The 10,655-nt window shown below is 45.6% G+C and overlaps 1 protein-coding gene across 2 annotated transcripts in view; it reads right to left on the bottom strand.

The window, feature by feature from the left end:
• Window positions 1–10,655, bottom strand: part of SMYD1 (SET and MYND domain containing 1) — a 47,392-nt gene continuing 36,737 nt past the window's right edge. For both annotated transcript variants that reach the window (XM_010862240.1, XM_010862241.1), the window contains 4 exons: window positions 7,241–7,333; window positions 3,208–3,371; window positions 1,662–1,830; window positions 1–498 (listed from right to left, as the gene is read on the bottom strand). In XM_010862240.1, coding sequence (XP_010860542.1) covers window positions 340–498; window positions 1,662–1,830; window positions 3,208–3,371; window positions 7,241–7,333 — 585 coding nt within the window. In that variant the 3' untranslated portion in view covers window positions 1–339. The remainder of the gene's footprint in view (window positions 499–1,661; window positions 1,831–3,207; window positions 3,372–7,240; window positions 7,334–10,655) is intronic.

The following is a 10,655-nucleotide window of genomic DNA, read 5'->3' as shown; positions in this document are numbered from 1 at the left end:
TACAGCTTACCATTGCATTTATTGTCACACTGTGTTTTAATTGTTTGTTTATGTTTCCTCTCCCCAGTTACCTTTGGAACTTCTTTATACCTAAGGTCTAGCACCCAATAAACACTTGTAGGATGAGTTAGACCGGGCTGGGCTGGGATAGAGTTAAACTGAATTGGACTGAGTTGAAGTTAAAGAAAATGACACCAGGGATCACAGAGCAGTACGTTTCCATGGCAACAAAGTTGCGTATTACCCTGATTTCCTCAAGGGTCTCCCCAGAAACCCACCACCCCCAGGATGTCTCCCCAGTGCCCCAGCCACGGCGCCCCTCCCCCACCATGCAGGTCTTCATTGCTTCTTGTGGAACAGAGCTGGCGCCGGCTCTTTGCTGGGCTCGGCCATGACCTGCATGGGTTGGTTGTTCAGGGCGGCCTCGCGCATCTTGTGGTACATGAATTCGTTCTGGCGGAACATGCGCAGTTCCATCTCCGTCTGCATCCGCATGGCCTGTGGGACGCGGATACATCGGAAACAGTGATGACAAAGCCCCAGGACGTGTCGGTCTCTGACTTATGTTGGCCCTGCTGGAAAGGACACATATACACCCTACACACACATGCACACATGTATACTCACACTCATCCACTGGGGGTCGAATGTCTTGACAGTGGGCTCCATTTGTTAGGAAGAGGCAGTCACACGAACCACTGAGAGAGCAGCTTGTGGGACTGTTCTCAGCAGAGATTATTCTTAGGAAGTGCCAGGTGGGGACCTGGGTTTGAACCTTGGCTCCTGCACTGAAGTCCCATCTAACATTGTGGGACTTAATCCCTTCAGCCCTCAATTTGCTCATACATGAAATGGGTGAGATGCCCTTGTACTTTATAATGTGCCAGGAAGACTACAGCCTGTGACACATAGCAAAACCCTCACCCTCCTAATGTTAATTCAAGAAATATTTATCAAGGGCCAGGCTTAGCTGCAGGGCTAAGGTCAAAGCAGTGAATACGGTGACAATGACTTATTTGACAAGCTTAATATACTGACATAAAGTTAGTCTTCTCGTACGTTCTATGACGCTAGGGTCTGTCTTCTTTCCCTATACTGCTGCCTGAGGACAGGCCTTTGGACTCTGTTACTTTCAAGTAAATCAGTGTTCAAAGCACAAAGGAAACCAGTAGCTATGAAGAGCATTCCATTCACACACCAATTCATCAAACCCTTGTGCCAACCCTGTCTTTTTCCTCCATTTCACTGATAAGGAGACTGAGGCCCATACATTCAGTATTAGCAGCCACACAGCTGGAAAGTGGTAAAGCAGCAGCAGCAGCAGTCTGATTCTAGAGCCTGTGCTCTCTGACTCTACTCCACATAGCAGGTTTTCTAACGTACGTGTTACACACACATGCATACCATTAGGTTTTCTCAGTCTAGGCTTGGAGCATCCTAGGGTTCAAGTCTGAGCTTTGCCATCCACTAGCTTTGTGACTAAGGACAGGTTACTCTCCTTCCCTGGGCCTCAGTTTTTTCAGATGTAAAATGAGAGGAGGGACTAAGCATGTCTGAATTCCCTCCTGGTGTAGCAGGCAACTAGGGTCTTTGCAAAAGCAGAATCTAGTACTCAGCTTTCATCTTCAGAGAGCCCAGCCCAGCCACAAGATGCCACTTGCCTCTAAGTCCTTGGTGATGGGATGAGAGGGTCCATGTGTGACCAGGAGGATGGCATAAGCTTTGCAGATCATGCCATGCCCCACTTCAATGTTGCCAGCATGCCAGTTGGTCAGCCCTGCCCGCATGATGGCCATGCCCAGCTGGGCATTGTTGTGATGGTACAGCTTCCTGTGGGGACATAGCAAGTAATCATAACCCATATTCCCAACCTGCCTTGCATCTGCACAGCATTTGACAGCTTATAAAGCAACCATGGGACTTTCCTGGTGGTCCAGTGGTTAACAATCCTCCGTCCAATGCAGGGGACACAGGTTCAATCCCTCATTGGGGAATTAAGATCCCACTTGCTGTGGGGCAACTAGAGAGCCTGTGTGCCACAACTAGAGAGAAGCCTCAGCACACTGCAATGAAGACCCAGGGCAGTCAAAAATAAATAAATAAATAAATAAATAAAAGTGACCTCACTGATTAAGTCCATTTGCTTTCCCATCAGCCCTGGGAGGTATCCGCCATCAAAGATAGATTGAGGCACACAGAGCTGCAGTCAGATACCAAACACCCCACATGGTGAGACTGTGAGGTGGAGACTCTGACCTGGGCCACTGAGCCAAGTCCTCACAGGGAAACGGGGGCAGGATTGTACTTGGAACTTGAGTACTGGGAGCTTGCAGCCTTCAGGAGTACCCAACCTCTCCTTGGGAAAAAGCTAAGAAGTTTAGGGGAAAAAAATAATTTGAATGCTCTTCGTGGGACCAAGTGGTATTCTTACCTCCCTGGTACCCTCCTTTTGTACCCTCCATGGATTGAAAAGGGTACCCTCCATTCAAAAAATACAACTTTCTTATGCAAAAGTATTCATTTGGCCAGAAATACAAATTCACACACCAGTGTGGACACATATGGCAAGAGAAGACATTAGCAGAGGAAAGGCAAGGAAGTTGCCTTTTACAGTTTATAAGCAAGGATGGCCCACACCTCTTTTATTTTCTTTCTTTTTTTCCTTCTCTTTCTCTCTGTTTTTTTGTTGTTTTTTTATCACACTGTGGGGCTTGCAGGATCTTAGTTCCCAAACCAGGGATTGAACTCTTATCCCCTGCAGTAGAAGCACAGAGTCTTAACCACTGACTATCAGGGAAGTCCCTTTCTTTTTTCTTTTGATAAACTCTAAAGCTGCAAGATTGCCTCTGTTGATTGGTTGATTGGTTGGGGGTGGGGGGAACCTTTCTAGGCACTTAAAAGCAAGCCAGATTTAGCCTTAAGGAAACCAAAAACAGAAGATGCCACCCAAATAATAGACAACCTGGAGGTGGGAAAGACAAAGGTTGACACACAGATTTCATCTCAAGTATCAGATCTGATTATTTGGACATTATTGGTGGGCACACCATGATAAAGAGGTTCAGTCATAAAGAGGATGGTGATAGATTACTAATGCCTGCTGTGGGTGCCAGAGGGAGGGATATAGTGATATGCCTGCCATCTTCTTACCATCCCTGAAATAGACACATTTCTGGAGACTACCTGAGACCCAGGATCGTCACCTACATGTAGCCATCCACCATCCTCCTGGCGTAGTGTGAGGCCTCCTCAAAGGCCTGCAGGTAGGAGAGGACCTCGGAAACAATGCTCAGCAGTCGCAGCGTGTAGATGTTGGTGTCGGCAAACACTGGCTCCTGCTTCTGCAGGCACTCCCGGCATAACTTCACAACCTAGGAGACACAAGCCCTGATTGTACTCACTGCACCAGAGCACAAGCTTAATTCACATACGGGAGCATCATGATGCCATCATGGACACTCATGCTTCGAAGACTGAGGAAACTGCTAACAGAGATGGGAAAGCACCAGCTTGTGATTTGAAGAGAAAAATGGTTCCCATTTGGCTAAGATGTAGAGATGGAAAGGGTAACTGTGGGACACAGTGCTGACATGGCAGGATGAGGAGTTACCATAGAAGCTAGTATGGAGTCTGTTAACAGATGAATGGTACATATATACAAGGGAATTCTGCTCAGCCATAAAAAGGAAATGAATTTGAGTCAGTTGTAGTGAGATGGACGACCCTAGAGCCTGTTATACAGAATGATGTAAGTCAGAAAGATAAAAACAAATATTACATATTAATGCATATATATGGAATCTAGAATATTCATTAGAAGGACTGATGCTGAAGCTGAAGCTCCGATACTTTGACCACCTGATGCAAAGGGCTGACTCATTGGAAAAGACCCTGACCCTGGGAAAGATTGAGGGTGAGGGGAGAAGGGGATGACAGAGGATGAGATGGTTGGATAGCATCATCAACTCAATGGACACAAGTCTGAACAAACTCCGGGAGGACAGGGAAGTGAAGGACAGGGAAGCCTGGGGTGCTGCAGTCCATGGGGTTGCAGAGTTGGACATGACTGAACAACAACAAATGGAATCTAGAAAAATAGTACTGATGAACCTATTCGCAGAGAAGAGATGGAGATGCAGACATCTTTCTCTGTGTCCATACCTCTGCCATGTGAGGATGCAGCGAGATGATATGCAAGGAAGGTGGCCAGACAAACATGAGCTAAGTTTCCTATCTGCTGTATGTATGTGTGCTAGTCAGGAGTTTCCTTAGCAATTGACAGAAACCTAAATAAAACTGGTTGAGAATAATGGAATCACACAATGGTATATTAAAAGGAACTCAGCCATTAAAAGGAACAAAACTGGGTTATTTGTAGATGTGGATGGACCTAGAGCTGTCATACAGAGTGAAATGAAGTAAGTCAAAAAGAGAAAAATAAATATTGTATATTAACGCATATATATGGAATATGAAAAATGGTATTGATGAACCTATTTGCAGGGAAGGAATGGAGATGCAGATATAAAGAATGGACATATCGGGGGAAAGAGAGGGAAGGACGAACTGAGAAGGTAGCACTGACATATATACACCATTATGTGTAAAATGGATAACTAGCAGGAAGCTGCTATATAACACAGGGAGTCCAGCCTGGCACTCCATGGCAACCTAGAAGGGTGGAATGTGTCAGGGATGGAGGCTCAAGGGGGCACTGATGCATGTCAGAGACCTCCACAACATTGTAATTATCCTCCAATTAAAAAAGAAGTCAGTAGGGAGTTATGAAAGCTATATTCACACATTACTTCCTCTCACAACAGCATGATGAGAGAAGTGCTGCTAATATCCTCATTTTCCCAGATGAGGAAACAGAAGCACAAAGAGGGTAAGCGCTTTGCTGAAGTTACACAGAGAGTGAGCGATGCAGTGCAGATTCAAACCAAGCAATGGAGCTTTATCTTAACCATCATGTCCATGATTCTCCATCGTGGCTCTACTTCGGAATAATCTGGAGAGCTTTTTTTTTTTTTTTTTAACACCTTGAACAAGTAAAATTTCTACTTCTTAACTATGCTTCAATAAAGCTGGAAAAACATAAAGAGTATACCACATGCTGGAAGATATGACCCCTTCTCATGAAGTATTACTTATAAAGCAGTGCTTCACCTGAGCCTTTGACAGCCTTATAACACTTTTTATTAGGCTAGGAGGATGTGTAGTATGGTAGGTGATGTAACCAGTAGAATCCAAGCTATGGCTCCATTTCCACACCTCTATGGCTATAAAAGGCATCATTTGGACTAGTGATACCAGTGTGCACTCAGGTACCATTGGGACAAAATCTCTGTAAGTGCCTGGAGAGCTTTTTTAAATCCCGGTGTCTGAGTCCTACCCCAGACCAAAGAAATTAAATATCTAGGGGAGGGACCCTGGTATCTGTAGCTCGTATCTGCCCCCGGGTGGCCCTTATGCACAGTGACATTGGACAGTCATGACCTGCTAGAAGTGTACAGGATGGATTGGAAGAGAGAGGGTCCAGGAGACTGACTAGAAGGAGGCCACATTGGTCCTGGTGAGGAAGAAGATGGGCTCAATCCCAAGGGACTTGGAGGCAGGCTTTCCTGACTAATTCACATGTAGACATAGCTTCAGTGATGCCCTACAAAGTTAGATGGTTTCTAGATTTTAGTGGTTCATAGCTCTCCTCTCTTTCCCTTGCCAATCTCATGGAAGAAACGTCACACAATTCTTTCCATTTCCAATGAGTGGAAATTAGTTTTCTCTGAGATTCTCCCAGAGGCCTCTGGGGCAACTGGGTGGGGGTGTGATGGAGTGTGAGCTAACAAGCAATCCATCCTGAAAACAATCATGAACTCATAGGCAGTGTCCAGCCCTACATCTGGCCCTGCCCAGCTTGAGCACAGAAGAGGACAGACGAAGAAAAGAGGACAGAGGAATGGAATCAGGAACTGAAGCTCCTACCTCAAACCTCTAGATTTTCTATATTGCACAGCAACACTTTGTTCATGGGACTCTCCCTGAGACTTGACAGACTCCTGGGAGGCAAGCAGCCTGTGTTGGTCACCTCAATAAGGGCTCAAAAATAGGCAATGAATGAATGAATGAGGAAAGAAGAATGAAGACAACGGACAAGCTGACAGAAATGAACAGAAATGAATCTCCCACACTGCCACACCCTGCTAAGTCTCTGCTGCTGCTGCTGCTGCTGCTAAGTAGTTTCAATCGTGTCCGACTCTGTGCGACCCCATAGACGGCAGCCCACCAGGCTCTGCCATCCCTGGGATTCTCCAGGCAAGAACACTGGAGTGGGTTACCATTGCCTTCTCCATTGTGTGAAAGTGAAAAGTGAAAGTGAAGTCGCTCAGTCGCGTCTGACTTATAGCGACCCCATGGACTGCAGCCTACCAGGCTCCTCCGTCCATGGGATTTTCCAGGCAAGAGTACTGGAGTGGGGTGCCACTGCCTTCTCTTAGTGGCATCCAAACCCAGCCACACAAGTTGTTTAACATGCTTGGAGGGAAAAAAGAATACTGTGATGATCCCTGTGTTCTGTTGCAGACTAGGTGAATCACATCTCAGGGGGTGAGACAGGAATCTGTATTTCCAACAAACTGCCTGAGTGAATTCAATGCAAATAAGTGCTCTGCAGGTCAGTGCTGGTGGTGGGTCTCAGCTTTCGGTGCACATTGAAATCACGTGGGAGCTTTAAAAATCTTGATGTCTGGGTCCCACTCCAAGAGATTCTGGAAGGACTGTCCTGAGCATCAGTATTTTTCAATGATTCTAGTGTACAGCCTGGCTCTAGCGTACAGCCAGGGTTGAATGCACAGTTAGAAGAGCCTGGAAACTGTAGGCAGGACACACGTTCAGTTACCAGAAAGCAAGCCATCCACTGCCATTTCCATTCCTCCGTCCCTGATGCCAACCTAAAATATTACAGACCATCCCTCAAACCCCAGGAACATTTGTCAGGCTGCCTGTGCTTTCCTCAAACCCAGTTTTAGAGAGCTGAACCATCAGTGAGAACACACTCCTAAAAGAGGCTACATGGCTTAAGGGCGAGAAGAGTCATGGTCTCAACCATGGGCCATCTTCCAGAAAAAAAACCTGTTTGGTAGCCTCCCCGTCTTGACTGCCCCCCACCATTTCCCTCCTTTACTAGAGAACACTTCTGCCCTCTTCCCCACCCCTATCCCCTATAAAAATGAATTTTTACCTCGTGGTACAAACCCTCGGAGCGAGCCTTGTCGATTTTTTCCAGTGTATCCTTGGAGAATTGTATCATCTCCTTCACCACCTCCTGAGAGGGCTGGGAAAGGAAGGGACACTGAGCTGGAGACCCGTTCATGAGGCAACCCACCGCATCTCTGAACAGCCAACATTTGTTTTATTGGAGTATAATTGCTTTACAATGTTGTGTTAGTTTTTGCTGTTCAACGAAGTGAATCATCCATAACTGTACACATATCCCCCTCCCTCTGGGACCTCCCTCATACCTCCCCACCCCGCATCCCAGAGAACTGAAGTGAACTCCCTGTGCTATAGAGGAGGCTTCCACTGGCTCTCTTTTCATACATGGCAGAGTATATATGTCAATCCCAATCTCCCAATTTGTCCAACCCTCCCATCCCCCCGACCATGTCTACGTTTTAGTTCTCTATGTCAGCGTCTCATTCCTGCCCTGCAAATAGGTTCAGTTGCTCTTGTTGACATTTACTGTAGTACGAGATTAATGCCTTCCTCCTTGTGAATGCTTCATTTCTGTAAATGCCGCTCAGGATCCCTATAGCTTTTCCAACTCCCTCATTATGCTTCTGATGCACATTGCATTTTCCATTGACCAAGTTCCTGAGCCTTGCTGCTGGGTCATGTTCCCCAGCCCAGCTCGTGCCTGGGTTTATAGACCCCAGTGAAGAATCTGACATTAATCCCTGTTGTGTTTTCTCTGGCATTTTGGATTCTTATTGTATTCTATCACCCAAAATGTTTGCCATTCTTCCTCTTGACTTCAAATCAACCACATATTCTATAGGTATGGTCTTGAATCTTTGTTTTCACCCAAATACTGACCAGCACAGGGCTGAGGACAGAGTCTGAGAGTTTGACAAAAAAAAAAATCATACTCCAGTTTGCCACTGAAGCTCATTAAACAGGGCCCTGTGGCTATGGGCTGTCAACCCTTTCACGTGTCTCTGCATCCTGCTCATAGTTCCTTAGGATGATCAAAATGATATCATGGAATGTCCTTGGTGATCTGGTGGTTAAGAATCCACCTTACAAAGCAGGGACACAGGTTTGATCTCTGGTCAGGGAAATAAGATCCCACATGCCCAGGAGCAACCAATCTGCGTGACACAACTAGTGAAACACGAGTGCCACACCTCCAGAGTCAGTGCCCTGCAACAAAAGGCCCGTGGGCCTCAGTGAAGACCGGACACAACAAAATAAATAAACGCATGATTAAAAAAAAAAAAGGCTACCATGAAGAACTTGCTAGCTGTGAAATCTAGACCAATTAGGCTTCCTACGTTTGCCTAAGCAGTCTAGTGATCTTGTAAAACAAAAATGAGGTTTTGATATTCAAGGTACCGTAATTAAGAAGCCAGTTCCCATGAAAGCATAATTTTGAAGAAAAAGTGCCAGATTTCCCAAAGACCAAAGAAAGAGTTTGCCTGCAATGCTTACCAATATCAGAAGCTCTTTTCTGGGGGGGGAAAAAAAGTTTTTTGCTCAGGCAAATCTGATATAATTTTTTCAAAAATAAAAATATCTTTATTATTTATTCTGACTGTAAAATTAATATATGCAAACTGTAAAAAAAAAAAAAACATATGAAAAAAACATGGAGAAAAAAAGCGGAAATCCCCAGAACTCACCCAAAGATGGACACAGTATGTTGAGGAGTATTTTCTAATACTTATACATAGGAATAATATTTTAAATATTTAACAACTAGTATAGGAAAAGCACTGACAGATCAAAGGCACAGACACATCAATAGTATGTCTACATGACCATATCAGCTTACACTGGCTGATAAAGTTCTGATACACAGAACTTTGGTCCTGCATGTTCACACATGCATGAGTGTGTCTATGTCTATAACATCATATTTTTCTAACTGGTATAGTAACATATTTCTCTCTATTGCCTGTTTTTTTTTCACTCATTATAGTCAGATCTATGGTTTTTCCAGTAGTCATGTATGGCAATGGCACCCCACTCCAGTACTCTTGCCTGGAAAATCCCATGGACAGAGGAGCCTGGTAGGCTGCAGTCCATGGGGTAGCTAAGAGTCGGACCCGACTGAGCGACTTCACTTTCACTTTTCACTTTCATGCATTGGAGAAGAAAATGGCGACCCACTCCAGTGTTCTTATCTGGAGAATCCCAGGGACTGGGGAGCCTGGTGGGCATCCGTCTATGGGGTCGCACAGAGTCGGACACGACTGAAGCGATGCAGCAGCAGCAGCATGTATGGATATTAGAGTTGGACCATAAAGAAGGCTGAATGCCAAAGAATTGATGCTTTTGAACTGTGGTGCTGAAGAAGACTCTTGAGAGTCCCTTGGAGTGCAAGGAGATCAAACCAGTCAATCCTAAAGGAAATCAGTCCTGAATATTCATTGGAAGGACTGATGCTGAAACTGAAGCTCCAATACTTTGGCCATCTGATGCGGAGAGCCGACTCATTGGAAAAGACCCTGGTGCTGGGAAATACTGAAGCAAAAGGAGAAGGGGGTGGCGGAGGATGAGATGGTTAAATAGCATTATTGACTCCATGGGCAGGAATCTGAGGAAACACAATTCTGTGTTTGTTTCCGTACTTGCCTCACAGCCTGACCCCAACAATTGATGCATACGTCAGTGCTCTGCCTTCTGTTGGGTCTCACTCCTGGGTTATCCTTCACCTTGACCTTTGATTTGGCTGAGATTTCTGGCTGCCTTCCTGCCTGATGACCTAAATGTTGACTTCCCGCCTGAGTGCTACTCAGCCCCCTGTTAGTTAACTGGTCATGTCTTGGTCCCAGACCACATCATTTCAGTGTGTGTCTGCTTCCCTAAGCCCGTTTGAATCAACCACATTAGTGAGAGGAGTCCACATCCTGCCTGGTATGCAGAGTCCTGTGAGTAGGGTCCAGAGGTGTAGCGTATCATCCATCCATCAAACCTACATCTTCAGTTTCACCTATCATTTGTTGCCCAAGTGTTGGCTCATAAAATCCCATCTAGTTGATGACTACTAGTCTCCAAGCTACTGTAAGTTCCATCATATTCAAAATTCTTAGTGAATCTTCTCAGTTCAGTTCAGTTCAGTCACTCAGTCGTGTCTGACTCTTTGCGACCCCATGAATTGCAGCACGCCAGGCCTCCCTGTCCATCACTAACTCCTGGAGTTCACCCAGACTCATGTCCATTGAGTCAGTGATGCCATCCAGCTATCTCATCCCCTTCTCCTCCTGCCCCCAATCCCTCCCAGCATCAGAGTCTTTTCCAATGAGTCAACTCTTCACAAGAGGTGGCCAAAGTACTGGAGTTTCAGCTTTAGCATCATTCCTTCCAAAGAAATCCCAGGGCTGATCTCCTTCAGAATGGACTGGTTGGATCTCCTTGCAGTCCAAGGGACCTGT

The sequence above is a fragment of the Bison bison genome, unplaced genomic scaffold (assembly GCF_000754665.1).
Source record: "Bison bison bison isolate TAMUID 2011002044 unplaced genomic scaffold, Bison_UMD1.0 scf7180017864480, whole genome shotgun sequence".
Lineage (NCBI taxonomy): Eukaryota > Metazoa > Chordata > Mammalia > Artiodactyla > Bovidae > Bison > Bison bison.
Note: the sequence above shows the minus strand (reverse complement) of the source record. Positions and strands in the feature narration are given on the sequence as shown.